At 31.6% G+C, this 17,410-nt stretch overlaps 1 protein-coding gene across 1 annotated transcript; it reads right to left on the reverse strand.

Moving 5' to 3' along the window:
- Positions 1 to 376: 376 nt before the first annotated feature.
- LOC107950558 (xyloglucan endotransglucosylase/hydrolase protein 22) lies at positions 377 to 1,746 on the reverse strand. The gene is made up of 3 exons (XM_016885439.2): positions 1,390 to 1,746; positions 1,098 to 1,291; positions 377 to 833 (listed from the first exon to the last, which is right to left on the reverse strand). Exons 1-3 carry the CDS (start codon positions 1,741 to 1,743, stop codon positions 440 to 442), a joined length of 942 nt encoding a protein of 313 aa, XP_016740928.2. The 5' UTR covers positions 1,744 to 1,746; the 3' UTR covers positions 377 to 439.
- Positions 1,747 to 17,410: the final 15,664 nt, after the last annotated feature.

A 17,410-nucleotide genomic window follows, 5' to 3' on the forward strand; every position in this document is an offset into this window, starting at 1 on the left:
GTTGTATATGTAATAAAATAATCTAAAAAAATTCATATGGGTCGTGTCGGGTTGGGCTTGAGTTTGATTTCTATAATTCAGGTCGGACTTAGATAAAATTTTAAACTCATTTTTTGTACCGTGCTTGGGCCTAAAAATGTTGAAGTCCAGCCCAACCCGGCCCAGGCACGATCAGCTCTAGAAGGTTGTATGGAATAAATAATTTCATACGTAATAAGCTAGGAACGAAAGATACCATGCAACACCATTTTTTTTAAGGGAAATTAAAATCCTCTTAATTTTTCATATCTTTTCATAATAACTTGGCACATACAAAGTGATCAGAATTTTCAGAAGATGAAAAGAATGGGCAACGTGGTTTGAATAAAGAAAAAAAAAAGAAAGAATATTGAATATAAATCTCAAAAAAGAAGTTTCTCTAATTGGCTCTTCAAATCTTTTAAGACATACTGCACTCAGGCGGTAGACCTTGAGGAAATCTGTTAGCGTCATTGCAGTAGTTGTAGATCATGTAGTTCTTCTGCACCCATTGCAACCTTTGCTGCTTTGCGGAATCCATCTCTTGAGAGAACCATGCACTGTTTGTTGATGTAGCAGTCGATTTGCAGGAAGAGGCTCCATTGGACCACACACAGGCATCGGCATTGAAGTTCCTGTAAGAGGCAGTGAAAGGAGCTAGGGTCCAGTCAGTCTTAACCAGACCACCCCTTGTAGCCCAGTCATCAGCATTCCACAAGCTAGAGTAAATTCTCATCGGCTGATTTTTAGGAAATGGGACACCAATTGACTCCATGTTCTTGAACTCTCTAATGGGTGTACCGTCCACAGAGAATCTGGAACATAACAATATCAAATACTCCGTCAACCAATCAATTTGAAAACGAAAATAAAAAATAAAAAAAGCATAATATATAATCTGGCCCCTAAATTTATCCATTTGTACCTAGTTGATTCTTAAATTTTTTTGAACTTATTGGCTCTTAAACTTGTATTCCATCAATTAAGTTGATCCCTCTATACTAATAGCGTTAGTTTGTACTAACGTAACATTTTTAGTTAATTTGCTTTTACTACATGGCAACTTCATGAACACTCACATGATACTTTGGGGGCTCCAGAGGATGGAATAAGTGTGGAAATCTGCAGTTGGGTCAAACCAGAGATAGAATTGTTGCTCTCTGTTACCCTTGCCTTGACTGAACACATTTGTGTGAAGAATGTAAGGATCACCACTTAGATTTCCAAGGAACTCGAAATCAATTTCATCCCATGTTGATCCTTTCGAAGAAAGCTGCAAATCCAGACAGTGAAGATAAGTATACTGTACACATACTATAAGCCACAGCCGTCTATTATGACCTGATAAAAAAGAGTAGTGGAATAACTTACATAGTAGGCAGTGACAGTGCCAGCAGAGTTTCCAGGGACAAGCTTGAGCTGCATATCAATCTTGCCGAAGAGATACTCATTCTTAGACTGGAAACCAGAACCAGAAGATTTATCGAGGGAGAGAGTGAGGACCTCTCCATTGTTGCCAATCTTACCACGCCCGTCTCCCCATGTGATGTCAAAATCATTGTTGAAGTTGCTCGCTGCTGCTGCCATAAGACAGCCAACCATAAGAGGCAGAAGCAAGGTAAACTTGAAACTCGAAAAACTGATCATTTTGTATTTTGATAATTTTGCAGAGCAGAGATAAAACAGAGAATTTATGTGATTGATAGGAATTGTAGAGCTGGGCATTTTATAGTAAAGAAAAAATGGCAGAGGAAGAGACCAAGGAAGCTGCTCTGTTCCCTTCAGCTTGGTTGTAGACAGTTGTTGGTGTACGGATCATATTCAAAAAATAGCTAGCTGTAAAACCACAGTCTAATGAAATCCCGCGGCTTGAATGGAAAAGTGAAGTGTTTGAGGATAATGGCTGCCGAGTTGCTGTCGCCAGGTTAGCTACTGCCACTACGACAAGACTGCGCAACACCGCCTTCTCAACTAACCAAAAATATCCAAAATCTTACTTATCGTAAAGGGATCCAACATAATGGTCCCGTTGACGATCAATAATGATTTGTATTTTTAACTTATCTCTGCATGTTAAATTTAGATTTAAATTATTTATATATTTTCTCATAAAGAGATTTCATTCCTAATTAACAAAATAAATTTAAAAGTTTTGAGAGATGGACTTCCTCGAATTATCCCTTTTACTATTAAATGGATAAATTTAATAAATTCAAATTAAAACAGAGTTAACATTTATTATTTTTTAAAAATTATTTTTTATTTAACTTAAATAATATATTTAAAGTTTTTATTTGAAATTAAATTATAATTATAAATGTCAACTCTATTACAATTTTTTCATGTATAATTTTAAGATTTATCCCCAATAAAATAACTCAATTATTATACAAAATAAACAAAAGACCTATATGAAAAAAAGAATCAGGTGGTATTCCTATTTTCTAATTTCATATTATCACAGTATGATGAAAAGTTATCCATGGAATTTAATTGGTTGGAATATGATAGGTAAAAATTAGTTTATTTTTCTTGGAATGTTACTTTCCCATAAACATTTTTATTTAATTCCAAATGAATGTATTTCTTCTTTTATAAAGATCTTTTAGAATACATTTTTCATCTATATCAAATTTTAATATCAAGATATTTTCAAGTCATATACACAATATATGAATCCACTTGAATTTATACTTATAATGTAATGAATACAAATTTGCAAAATTTACATCTTCACAATCGTGAATTAATACACAAGTTATTTTTCGAATTGATTCATATAACAGATCCAACTGAAATGTGAGAAAACCATACCTTGTGGATTGATTTAAATATTTGTTAATGATAAAGATTATTTTAAAATATTATTAAATATTTAATTCGAATATTTGTTAATAATAAAAATTATTGAAAATAAAATACATTAATATTTGTGGAAAGTGTTGAGTGCACCAAACTTAATAATGTAACTTTCCCAAGATTTTAATTAATACTTTCTAATGTATACCAAACATTGTAAAGTAACTTTCTTGACAATGACATTCTCAGAAATTATATTCCAAGAAATCACATTTCATTAGAATCATAACATGGGAAAGCACCAAACTCCCCCTAATAGTGTAGTAGTATTATACCTATTATCGATAAAAAAAATTATAGAGTTGGGTAAGTTTTAAATATAAATATTTACGGAGTTGGTATAAAAGAATATTAGAGTTTGGTCCTTCAATTTTGTCTATTGATTGCTTAATTAAAGTATAGAGACTAAATTATAAAAGTTTTATCGCTACAATTTTTTAAATAGCTAAAGGCTCCAAATTGTAAATAAATCATTTTGTTTCATCGATTAATGGAGAATAATGTTAATATCCACTAATTTTAATTAATTGTGATTAAGGTTAATTAATTAAGGTTAATATAAAAAGCCTAAGTTAGTGGATTTTACTCATCTTGTAACAGTTCGTTTTTCAGTGGTGTTGAAACCAGTGATTTCGGAACCACAAATCCGACAAGTAAATAATATTTACGAGTCAAATAGTATTATAATAAATTTTAATTTGATAATTTTTATTAATTGAATGAATATTTAAGAACAAGTGGTTTGTCCCTAAAGTCAAATGATTTTGAAAAACGAGGTATTGGGATCATTGGGATCTTGTTTCTATAAACTGATCCCGTAAATATTTATATTAAATATTTACGGAGCAATTATATAAGTATATTGAAGTTTGGTCTGAAAATTTTAATGTTTAAATAGTTAATTAAGAAAAAAAGATTAAATCGTAAAAATTATTAAAATTAATCGCTATTAGTTTATTCATGCTTAATAGTCATAAAATCACAGTTGGAAGGTCTTATGTTACAATTAGACCATATTAAAATAGATTGGACGGTTAGTGGGTTGTTTCTAAGTATTCTATATGTTGAAGATTTATTTAATTAAAAGAGAAAAATATTTTATGACAAAAAAATAAAATAAACAAAAGTAAAAATCCATTTTAACTTCATCATCTTCTTCATTTTTTGAAGAAACACCGAAATCACCGTTGTCTGTAAACCAAAGCTTTGGCCTTAACAAGTTTCTTTTGCATGGTAACTATTTCTTATCCGTTTTTAGTATTTTTTTATATTTTTTAGATCGTTGTACCTTAATTTAGTTAATTTAGGGATTAATTATAAAACTGTTAAATATGTTAAATTATGCCATTGATGAATTGGTGATGTTTTTGAAATTTTATGATAGATTTATAAACTTGATAGTTAAATAGGACAATTTTATAAAGTGATTTTAGTTAAATTTTAAGTTAAATGACTAAATTGCTAAAATAGTAAAGTTATATAAAATTCTTGTAAAAATATGATGAATATGGGTTGGTTGGGAATTACAGAATATTCGGTAGGCCTTGTTTGGATTAATTTATGATTGAATTGAAAGTTTCGAGTTTAGAGATTAAACTGAATAAAAAGTAAAAGTTTAAGATAAAAGTGTAAAATGACGATTGGTAATCTTGGGAAAGAAACAAGGTCATCGAGTAGTCATTGTCGAGGTGTCAGTAGTTATGGTATTTTGGTAAGTTCGTAAATTGGTTTAACTAATTAGTTTTTTTTTGTGTGATTAAATAATTATTTATATATGTTGTGGTTGAGTTCATTTGTTTGATAAGTGATAAGTGATTAATTGGATTAATTGATATATAGTAGTTAATCAAATTATTTGAATTACCATGGTAGCTAAGTTATTGATTATGATCATAAATGGAAACTATATGGATATGTTCTTGTAATGGTACGAAATGAAAAATGTTAAACAAATTGTATTGGATATTGGCCCACATGAACTTTGTGAATGCTTATGATACAAATGACATGTCATTAGGGTTATTACAATTCAGATGCTAGTCTTGGATGTCCTACCGATGGCTGGGGTCCTGCATTTGTTGCGAATTCTCCACAGCTTGTATGAGCAGCATCGTGTAGCTTAACATCCCGACCTACAGCTCGTGTGAGCAAGTGACCGCCTCCGGACGTACTAATGTCCAGAGTGTGAATACTGCAGCAAAATACATATATAGAAGTGAGGCGGCATTTGCAAGTATATGGGTCAAGCTGTAATATAGTTACAACGGAGTAGGTGAGTACTCTGAGGATCGTACTGAAAGGAAGCTAGTACTAGATCAATTTCAACCTAAGCACCAAAAGATCTAATTAATACTTGAAATAAGTTATATTACGCAAATATAAATAAAAGGAATTTTTAGGATTTTATAATAATAAAAAAATAACAAATAAATAAGTGATGAGAAATTAAAAAGTGAAATTAATCAAATCTAATTATGGGTGATTAGCTCGCTTCGACAATCTTCATCAATTGTCGCTTTGGGTTCCTCGTCAATATCCTAACAAGATCTTCCAATACGTCCACCAGAATAACGAGTCAACTACTTATCTCCTAACCTCACAGTCCAAACCAATTTGGGGTGAAGGTGTTCACGAATAGGCCATACAAATTTTGTGCTAATTCCCACATTGATGACTTCTACGGTTGTCAAGCCTAGGGTTTAAAGTCTTCTTTTCCCAAACAGCTAATCTGTTGAGTAACCCTAAAAAATAGTTAATAGATCATACCTCCACTCGCTAATCCCCCATAGAAGGATTAGTTCCTCACGGCTTTCATAAACAATATAGAATTGATATAAAATATGAACATGATAATTGAATAAAAAATATAGGGTTTAAGAAAAAGCCTGATTTGTATTATGAATGAAAGTGGACCCACAAGGTTTAATTGTATCCACAAATCAGATCTCCCGAAATAAAATAAATAACAAACTGAAAATAAATCTAAAACCTAAGAAAAGAGAAAAAAATAAGCTAAAATTAAAAGAGAGGTTCTAAGCCAAGTAATTCATGTCCATAACATGTGACAAAAGAGCCTATTTATAGATTTGAGGTAGTCTTCGTCCTTAAACCTAGGTTAGCTGGCGTCCCTAAGCTTTAAGTTGGATTGTGTAGACTAAAATACCCCTGACTCGTATTTATTCTCATCCAAAATCGATGTCACGACTCATCAGGACCAGTGTCGCGACATAGAAGTCAGTATACTCTACTTATGGATGTCTTTAGGAGTATGTCGTGACACCCTTAGGCTGTGTCACAGCATCGAAGGAAATCTCAGAATTTCTCCATTATGCTTCCTATGTTGCGACATCGAACCCTCCGTGTTGCGACATCGAAACCTCTGTGTTGCGACATACTAACCAGTATCAGTTTAACATGCCTTCTAATGGTCTCCTTCATACTTACAAAGTTTATTAGTGCACCTTTAGGCCTCAATCGGCCCCTATGGTCAATAAAAGATTCAATTTGCACATTTTATTGAATTTAATTAAAAATATTAAAAGATAGTTAAAACCTAATGACAATACTTGTTTTCAAGCTCCTAAAGTGTGAAAATTAGTTTAATCTACTACTCCGAAGTATGGCAGATCAGAAGGCCCATTTCACAGCTCGTGTAAGCATTTTCAGAAACAATTACAGTTACAGTAATAGGCACACTTTCTGTGAACATTCTTCTCATGTATCTGATGTTATTTCATTTGGTTCATGGGATGTTAAATGTATAAAATGAAACGGAATATACGAAATGGTTATATGGAATTAGACATTGAATTGAGAAATTTATATGAAGTATTGAAATGAAATGTGATATATAGAATGATTATGTGTATATATATGTAAATGAAATAGTAAAATGAAATGTTTAGATGAAATGGATATACGAAATAGTTATGTAAAATGATTACATGAAATGGTTATATGAAAATATATATGTATGAATTGGGACATTGGATATGGATATTTGAAATGAAATGTGAGTTATTAAATGAACATGTGATGGTTGGTTTATGTACCAAATGTGTTTTTTATGTATATGTTTGATAGCATGATAAAGTTATATGTTTTATATACGAACTCACTAACCTTATAAGACTTGTGATGTGTATAGGTAATTAATGAACTCATGACCATGATATTGAATTATCTTGTAAAATGTTTAAAATTACATCATTTACGGTAATTTAAAGTTTAAGTTTATTACGAACTTACTAAGTTTTACATAAGCTTACCCCGTGTTGGTTTTTCTTCCTTGTAGACTGTCAGACTCGAGCTGTCGATTGGATTGCTTTTAGAGATCACACTATCTGACAACTTAGTAACTAATTGTTCATTTTGGTCCGGTTATAAGTGACATGTAAATAGGGTTTTGGTATATATATATTATAAGCATTGTGGATATGTTTTGTATTAATTGAAGTATGAGATGTGTTTATTAATGTGAATCTTAAATTTTTTTTGGTTGATTATGGTGTGTGATGGCATTAGTATGTTTATATAAGTGTTTTTGACCATTTGCTATATGCCTTATGAAAGTGGTTTGATGTTTTGTTCATTGAATATGAGTGAAATAGATGTATAGATATGCTTGATTGGTTTATAAGTTAAGAACATGTGTATATTGAATGTGAATTTTTATTAGTGTTTGATTTGTGGTGCCAATATGGGCATATTGGTTAGGCACATAGGTTGTATGATTTTGGTATGTTTTTGGCATGTGTTTTGAATAGATGAATAGGGTTGGATATGATTTGGTTTGGTACTTAAGAAATGGTGTATGAAATTACTTGTTTTGGAAGTCATTTCGAGTGCACACGACCTAGGACACGGACGGTCACACGACTGTGTGCCACACACGGCTACCTTACACAGTCGTATGTCTTATTGATTTTTAGTGTAGGTTTTTCCACACGGCATCAAGTTGTTACACAGCCTGGCAACACAGTCAAGTGTCCCTACATCTGAGTTGTACACGGTCTGGCCATACAGCCATGTTTCTAAGCCGTACGGCCGTGTGACCTATGTTTTTAGTTTTTTTTTCCATATTTTTCTATTTTGTTTCAGATTAGTCCTTGTTTGTTTCCAAACTGTTTTTAAGGTCCCATAGGCTCGATTTAAGGTTGTTTTTGTATGAATGCTATGCTTAATGATTAGACATTCATTTATGATATTTAAATTGATTTTTGAATTTTTTTTAAATATTATCGGATTTGTTAATCATCGTAATATCATGTAACCCTATTCTAATGGCGGAGATGTGTTAGGGGTGTTACATTTAGTGGTATCATAGCTACGGTTTAGTCGATTCTAGGACTGAACATAACATGTATTGAGTCTAGAAATACATGCCACTTTATAACCTGTGATAATGTGATGACTCCCAATTAGTTTGACTTGTTCCCTTATAGATCAAAGATGTCAGCTGAATCCAATAGAGCATATTCCGATGAAGTACGGAGTTATGTTCCAACCATCGATCAAGAGGTTGCTCCTAATGTGCCGAAATTCAAGAGTCTAGAGAAGAGGTTCATAATACATTTATTAATAATGAATTATATGTTTAACGCGTATATGAGAGTCAATCACGTGGCTTAACAACCACCATCCCCTCGTCCTCAAAGCCTAATATGACAGAATATTCATAAGCTTTCTATTGATAAATTCTGATTATATGGAGTCGAAGAGTTTCGCGGTAATGTGGGTGACGATCCAGCCAGAGCTGAGTACTGGTTAGACAACATAGAGGGTTCTGGATGAAATATTTTGTTCTTCTGAAGATTATCTGAGGTGTGCCATGTCATTATTAAAAGAAGAGGCTTCTCACTAGTAGTTGACTTTAACTACTGTGGTATCGAAAGAACATGTTAACTGGGATTTCTTTCGAATTGAATTCAGAAAGAAATATGTTAGAAAACAATATTTAGACAAGAAGAAAAAAGAATTTCTTGAGTTGGAGCTAGGAAACAGATTAGTTGTAGGATACGAGCGAAAGTTTGTTTAGCTCAATAAATATGCTTATAAGATGGTGCCGATTGAAAAGGAATTGTGCATTCGTTTCGAAGATGGATTGAACGATGAGATCAAAATGCTTGTAGGTGCAATGAAATTTCATGACTTCGTGGTTTTATTTGATCGAGCTCAGAAAATGGAATAAGTTTGTAATCACAAGAAACAGGGCGAGACGAGAGTTTGAGACTTCAATAAAAAAATGTATTCAAAACATTTTTTGCTTCCCCACCAAAGAAAAAGAAGGAATCTAACAATAGTTTTCCAGTACTATCAGGATTTTGTGGTAAAGATAAATCGAAATAAAGTAATGTAAGACCATCGACGACTTCAGTAGCTAGTGTTGGTAGTGCTCAGAATGTGATTAGATTTGAATGTGATCATTATGGTCAGAATAATTCTGGAATATATAGATTGAAAAATGAGTCATGTTTCGTTTGTGAATCTCCCGATCATTTCAAGAAAAATCGTCCAAATCGAGTTGAGTTGAACAGAAATTAGAATGTAAAACTTGTTACTTTTATGAGAGACAACTGACCAGAAATTTGAGGCATAACTATAGTTACAGAAGCGGAAAAAAGACATAGCGGTTCAATCTGAAGCTTGAGTTCTCGCTAAATTTTATATGATCCGAGCGCACGTGGAGGCCTCAGCTCTTGATGTCATTGCTAGTACCTTTTCTATCTTTGATGTTACAGTATATGCATTAATTGACTCTGGGTTGAAACACATTTATATATGCACTAAGTTAGTAGCAGAAAAGATTTTACCGATTGTGTCACCTGATTATGTTGTTAAAGTAATGAACCCTTTAGGCTAAAGTGTCATAGTTGATTTGGTCTACAAACAGTGTTCACTGAGAATTCAGGGTTATGACTTTCCTGCTTATTTGATGTTACGGCCTTTTTAATAAATTTGACGTTATATTGGGAACGAATTAGCTTATTATTCATGGTGTAGTAGTGAATTGTCGTTAGAACGAATTGGTTTGAGATGTCATAACAGAGAATTGATCTCTATTGAATCTGCTAAGACTGATTATGCTTCAAATATGATTTCAACGATATCCGCACAAAAATTGATCCAAAAAGGCTATAATGCATTTTTAACTCATATTTTTTCATTTTAAAGTATATGAAATGAAAGTTGAGCAGTTACAGACAATTTGCAAGTTTATAGATATTTTTCCTGAGAAATTGTCGAGTTTACTGTCAAAATGAGAAGTCAAGTTTACTATAGAGTTAGTGTTTAGTACTACTCTGATTTTTATTACTCTATACAGGATGGTTTTAACCGAATTAAAAGAATTAAAAGCTCAGTTGCAAGAATTAATTGACAGAGGTTTTATCTGGTCGAGTGTATCACCTTGGGGTGCACCTGTACTGTTTGTGAAAAATAAAGACGAGTCGATGAGATTGTGTATAGATTTTTTGGCAGATTAATAAAGTTACAATAAAGAACAAATATTTGTTGCCTCATATTGATGATTTATTCAATCAGCTGTAAGATGCCATAGTGTTTTCAAATATTGATATCATATTTGGTTACTATCAGTTGCAAGTTAAAGATATTGATATGCCGAAAACAATATTCAAAATTTGTTACGAATACTACAAGCTTCTAGTTATGTTTTTCAGATTGACTAATGCTCCTGCAACATTAATGGATCTGATGAATTGGGTTTTTCAATTACATCTCGACAGGTTCATTATGGTTCTTATGGGAAAATTTTGATTTGGAAAAATTGAAGACTTTATGGGAACACAGTAATTGAAACTATTACCAGGTAAGAAATTTCGAGGACGAAATTTTCTAAATGGGGAGAGTTGTAACAACCCATTTTTCAGTGATATTGGAAATGATGGTTTCAATGCCACAAATCCAATGAGTGAGTCCGTAAATATTACTATTTAATATTTATTAGTCAAATATAGTATTATAATAAATTTTAATTTGATATTTTTTGTTAATTGAATGAATATTTGAGTACAAGTGGTTTGTCCTTAAAGTCAAGTGGTTTTGAAAAACGAGGTATTAGGACATGGTTTCTAGAAATCGAACCCATAAGTATTTTTATTAAATATTTATGGAGCGATTATATTGAAGTTTGGTCTAGAAATTTTAACGTTTAAATAGTTAATTAAGGAAAAAGTACTAAATTATAAAAGTTATAAAAGTTAATCACTATTAGTTTATTCATGCTTAATAGCCATAAAATCATGGTTGGAAGGCCTTATGTTGCAATTAGACCATATTAAAATAGCTTGGACGGTTAGTGGATTGTTTATAAGTATTTTATATGTTAGAAGATTTATTTAATTAAAAGAGAAACATATTTTATAATAAATAAAATAAAATAAACAAAAGTAAAAGCCATTTTAACTTCATCATCTTCTTCATTTTTTTTTGAAGAACACCGAAGTCACCATTATTTTGAAACCAAAACGTCGGCCTTGAGAAATTTATTTGCATGGTAACTATTTCTTATTCATTTTTAGTAATTTTTATGCTTTTGAGATCGTTGTAGCTTAATCTAGCTAACTAAGTGGCTAATTCGTAAAGTTGTTAAATGTTTTGAACTATGTCATTGATGAATTGGTGATTTTTTTGAATTTTTATGATAGATTTATAAGCTTGATAGTTAAATAGGACAATTTTGCAAACTGATTTTAATTAAATTTTAAGTTAAAGGACTAAATTGCTAAAATAGTAAAGTTATATGAAATTCTTGTAAAAATATGATGAATATGGGATGTTTGGGAATTATAGAAAATTCGGCTGGCCTTGTTTAGATTAATTTATGATTGAATTGAAAGTTTCGAGTTTAGAGATTAAATTGAATAAAAAGTAAAAATTTAAGGTAAAGGTGTAAAATGGCGATTAAGAGTCAAATATATTAATTTCAGTATTTTATGATATTTGTATTTGTTAGTTGAATAAAATTATTATATTTAGATCAAGAAACAAGTCATTCGATTTGTAATCGCGGGAAAGAAAAAAAGGTCATCAAGTAATCATCTCGAGGTGTCGATAGCTATGGTATTTTGGCAAGTCGTAAATTGGCTTAACTAATTAGTTGTTTTATTGTGATTTAATAATTATCTATATATGTTGTGATTGGGTTTATTTGTTTGATAAGTGATAAGTGATTAATTGGATTAATTGATATATAGTAGTTAATGAAGTGATTTGAATTACCATGGTAGCTAAGTTAATGATTATGATCGTAAATGGAAACTATATGGATACGTTCTTGTAATGGTACGATATGAAGAAAGTTTAACAAATTGTATTGGATATTGGCCTGCATGAACCTTGTAAATGCTTAGGATACAAATGACATGTCATTAGGGTTATTACAATTCGAGTGTTGGTCTTGGATGTCCTACCGATGGCTGAGGTCCTGCAATTGTTGCAGATTCTCCACAGGTCATGTGAGCAGCATCGTGTATTAACATCCTGACCCACAGCTCGTGTGAGCAGGCCCATTTCACAGCTCGTGTGAGCATTTACAGATACAGCTACAGTTGCAGTCACACTTTGTGTGAGCATTGTTTCCATGTATCCAATGTTATTTCATTTGGTTCATAGGGTGTTAAATGTATAAAATGAAAAGGAATATACGAAACGGTTATATGGAATTAGACATTGAATGGAGAAATTTATATGAATTATTGAAACGAAATGTGATATACAGAATGATTATGTGTATATATATGTAAATGAAATAGTAAAATGAAATGTTTAGATGAAACGGATATACGAAATAGTTATATAAAATGATTACATGAATTGGTTATGTGAATCGGTTATATGAAAATATATGTATGAATTGATACATTGGATATGGATATTTGAAATGAAATGTGAGTTATTAAATGAACATGTGATGGTTGGTTTATGTACCAAATCTGTTTTGTATGTATATGTTTGATAGTATGATAAAGTTATATGTTTTATATATGAACTCACTAACCTTATGAGACTTCTGATGTGTATAGGTAATTAATGAACTCATGACCATGGTATTGAATTATCTTGTAAAATGTTTAAAATTACATTCTTTTACGGTAAGTTAAAGTTAAAGTTTATTATGAACTTATTGAGCTTTACATAAGCTTACCTCGTGTTGGTTTTTCTTCCTTGTAGATCGTTTAACTCGAGCTTTCGATTGGATTTCTTTTGGAGATCACACTATCTAACAACTTATTTGGTAACTAATTGTTCATTTTGGTCCAGTTATGAGTGGCATGTAAATAGGGTTTTGGTATATATATTTTATAAGCATTATAGATATGTTTTGTGTCAATTGAAGTATGAGATGTGTTTATTGATGTGAATCTTAAATTTTTTTTTGGTTGATTGTGGTGTGTGATGGCATTGGCATGTTTATATAAGTGTTTTCGACCATTTTCTATATCCCTTATGAAAGTGGTTTAATGTTTGTGTAACAGCCCGATTTTGGGCCTAGTCGGAACAATAGTTTCGGGACCATAAATCCGACGAGGAAAAATTTATTTTTTATTATATTTTCATGGTCTACAATTTCACAAAATGATTTTGTGAAAATTTTGTTCAAAAAATTTCGACGTTTGGGCACTCAATTTAGCCAAAAGGACTAAATTGTAAAAAGTGCAAAAGTTGAGTTCTACATGTTAGAAGTGTCCAATTGTTATGAAATTTTTAATTGGAGGTCCTTAAATGGTAATTAGACCATTTGTTACATTGTGAACAAAAATGGACATGAGATAAGTGAAATAGGAAATTTTTAAGTTAGGGGCATTTTGGTAATTTGGTAATTTGGTAATTAAAATGTATTAAAAAAACAAAATAGGCCAAAAATCATCATCTTCAACCCCATGGCCAAATTTCACAAGGGGAAACCATGGCTAGGGCTTTTCAAGCTTCCAAGCTCGATTTTAAGTCCGTTCTAACCTCGTTTTTAATGATTTTTACGTTTTTGAAATCCTCGTAGCTCAATTTGCCTATTTTTACTGTTATTTTGAGCTATGGTTTATGTTTAAAAATTTACCCATGGATGATATGCATGTATTTTGATGTTTTATAGAAGAATATGAATGTTTGGAGTGTGATAAACGACTTGAAATAAGTAATTTTCGATAAAAATACCTAAAAGGGTTAATTTGTAAAAGTTATGAAATATGTCATAAGTGTGTAAATAAATGAAAATCGTGGATTTCTATAATCATATAATGGTTCAGTTAGGCCTAAAATGCAAAAAAAAATTGAATAAAAAATTTACGAGCCTAGGGTAAAATCGTAATTTTGTGAAACTTTAGGGGTAAAAATGTAATTTTTGCCAAGGTGTGATTTTAGGATTAGATTGAATAATGTGAGTGTTAAATAAGTTAAATGTGTTATTATAAATCAAGAAAGATGAGAAATTGACCTTGAAAGCATGATGGTAAGTTTGTATGTGAATAATGCATTGTTTTAATTTTATTTAATATATTGTTGAGATATGATTGAATATAGAATAAATATTTGATATAGATTACAAAATGTGGTTAAATTGGAAAAGTTGGTAAAATGTTGTAAAATAAGGTTCCCGATTGAACACTCAGATTAAACCGGGATTCATTGAATGTAAGGGGTTGCTAAGTGCAGATTCCCCGAATCACTGATCAAAAAGGGGTTGCTAAGTGCTGATTCCCCGAATTATTGATTCTAAAGGTGGTTGCTAAGTGCTGATTCCACCGTATCCTTGATTGTGAAAGGGGTTGTTATGTGTTGATTTCCCGTATCATTGATTATAAGGTGGTTGCTAAGTGCTGATTCCACCGGGATCCTTTAAACATGAGGCGGTTGCTAAGTGCTGATTCCACAGGGATCCTATGAACTTGAGGTGGTTGCTAAGTGCTGATTCCACCGTATCCTTTATTTGAAAGGGGTTGCTATGTGTTGATTCCCCGTATCATTGATTATAAGGTGGTTGCTAAGTGCTGATTCCATGGGGATCCTTTGAACATGAGGTGGTTGCTAAGTGTTGATTCCACCGGGATCCTTTGAACATGAGGTGGTTGCTAAGTGCTGATTCCACCGTGTAACGGTTAATATTCCGAAGTATTCATCGGGGAAATTGGATGAGTGAAAATATATGTTAATCGAATAAGGTTACGTGATGAATATTGAGCTTGATATTTAATCAACCCTTGAGTAACATGAAAAGAAGTAATGAAACTATTAAAGAGCAAATTTAAAAATAAAACAATTTTGAATAGCAATGGTTGTGTGACTTTGAAAAATCACCAAAAATGGTGGAAATTGAATTAGAAGTTTAATTAGATATGAGATTAAAGCTTATTGAGTCTATTTTCATATAAAAGAAACAGAGCAAGCAAAAAAGTTATATATTTTGATATATTTGAATCTTAGTAAGATAGGGTTAGAATGATTTTAGAATCCCCTATTCTGACTTAGGAAAATTGTCAAAAATTGTAAAAAAAATAATTATGGGCTAAAATTTATATATTTAGAATCTTCAATGAATCTATTTGCAATAGAAACAAACAGAAATAATATCTAAATTCTGAACAATGAGAAAATTAATTTTTAGTTAAGAGAGGTCAGAACTATTGAGCAGTGAAACAGGGGAAACTTTAAAGAATAAACTGTACTCTTTGGCTAAACCAAAAATTCTAAAAATTTTATGGTAAGACGATATGTGAATCTAGTTTCGGGAAAAATTAATGGTTCTTAATTTGGAGCTCTGTATCTCTGGATAAAAATAATTTAGTGACTCTGACTCAGAGAGACAGTTTTAAGTATACATGTAAGTGAATAGTGAAACTATAGAAAATGTTATTTCTAAGAGTGTTATGTACACTAAGGATGTGTAATGGAGAGGAGGAGGAGGAAAATAAAATATATGAATGATTTGTGCATAATTAGTCATATGCTTGATTATAATCGATAAACGATGAAATAGAAGTGATGATTATATTTGTGTATTATTGGTCATGGTTTAAGCTCATATGGGAAAATAAAGTTTCATAGTATGTGTGTGTGGTATATTTGGTATATGATTTGGTATGAAGTAAGGCCATGAATGGTTTATGGATTAACTCATGTTGGTAAGTTTGATACATGAATAAATGTTGAACTCGGCCATACTTATAATGCTTACGCTATATGTTTATTTGGCTAACATGTGTGGTGTATACGCTTAGGCTTTGGCCAAGTTGTGGCTGAATTATGTCACGTTAAATTTATAAGTTATGCATTGAAATGGTAAGTGCCTAGATGGGAATATGCTTGTGATCATGAAAGGGAGGTAAGGTTTAGATTATGTAATCTTTCTTGAAATGGTTTATCATGTGGTTAATTCCAAAAAGAATTATCTTTAAATGTACTAGCTTGTGACTATGGTTGAATGATATGTTATTGTTTTGAGTGATATTCGTAGGAAATGGGTGTGGAAAGGAAATGAAATACTATGTTCATACTTGAAGAATAAAATGACGAAAAAGGGGATGATGAGTTAATTTAATGTTGTTATTTAAGCTTAAGTGATGTTTTCATTGCAATACTAAGAATTTTATAAATGTGTTAATGAATGGAATAATCGATAAACGTTGAGTTCAATGGTGAATACATATTAGTATTGAACTTGCATGAATTAAATGGAAGTTCCTAGTGATATGATTTGAATTAAAAGAATTATTGTGGTATTGAAATATATATTGGATTGAGAAATTTATTTGAATTGTGAACCTGAGAAATTGTGAATTGAATGAAATGGAAATGAAGCATTGAATTACATGAGTAAGTATCGGGTCTTGTAGGCCCTATTTGTTATGAATATAATATTTCGAGGATATGTTGTAAAGAATTATAAAGCACATTAATAATTTAAAATTTTTAATTTGGATAAAATTTTGTAATTCGTTTTAATACGTATGCAAATATATGTCTTCTAGTAATGCCTCGTACCCTATTCCGGCGTCGAATACGGGTAAGGGGTGTTACAATGTGACATCGTCAGATTCGGTCATAACGTTTAGACTGGGTTTGGGGTGTTACAGTTAGGTTCATTGAATATGAATGAAATAGATGTATAGATATGTTTAATTGGTTTATCAGTTAATAACATGTGTATATTGAATATGAATTTTGATTAATGTTTGATTTGTGGTGCCAATGTGGGCATATTGGTTAAGCTCATAGGTTGCATGATTTTGGTATATTTTTGGCATGTGTTTTGAATAAATGAATAGGGTTGGATATGGTTTGGTTTGGTACTTAAGAAATGGTGTATGAAATTTCTTGTTTTGGATGTCATTTCAAGTGCACACGGCCTAGGACACGGGCGGTCACACGACCATGTGCCACACACGGCCACCTTACACGTCGTGTATCTTCTTAATTTTTAGTGTAGGTTTTTCCACACGGCATCAGGCCGTTACACAGCTTGGTGATACACTCGTGTGTCCCTAAATTTGAGTTGTACACGGTTTGGCCACACAATCAT

The sequence above is a fragment of the Gossypium hirsutum genome, chromosome D03, assembly GCF_007990345.1.
Source record: "Gossypium hirsutum isolate 1008001.06 chromosome D03, Gossypium_hirsutum_v2.1, whole genome shotgun sequence".
Classification (NCBI taxonomy): Eukaryota; Viridiplantae; Streptophyta; class Magnoliopsida; order Malvales; family Malvaceae; genus Gossypium; species Gossypium hirsutum.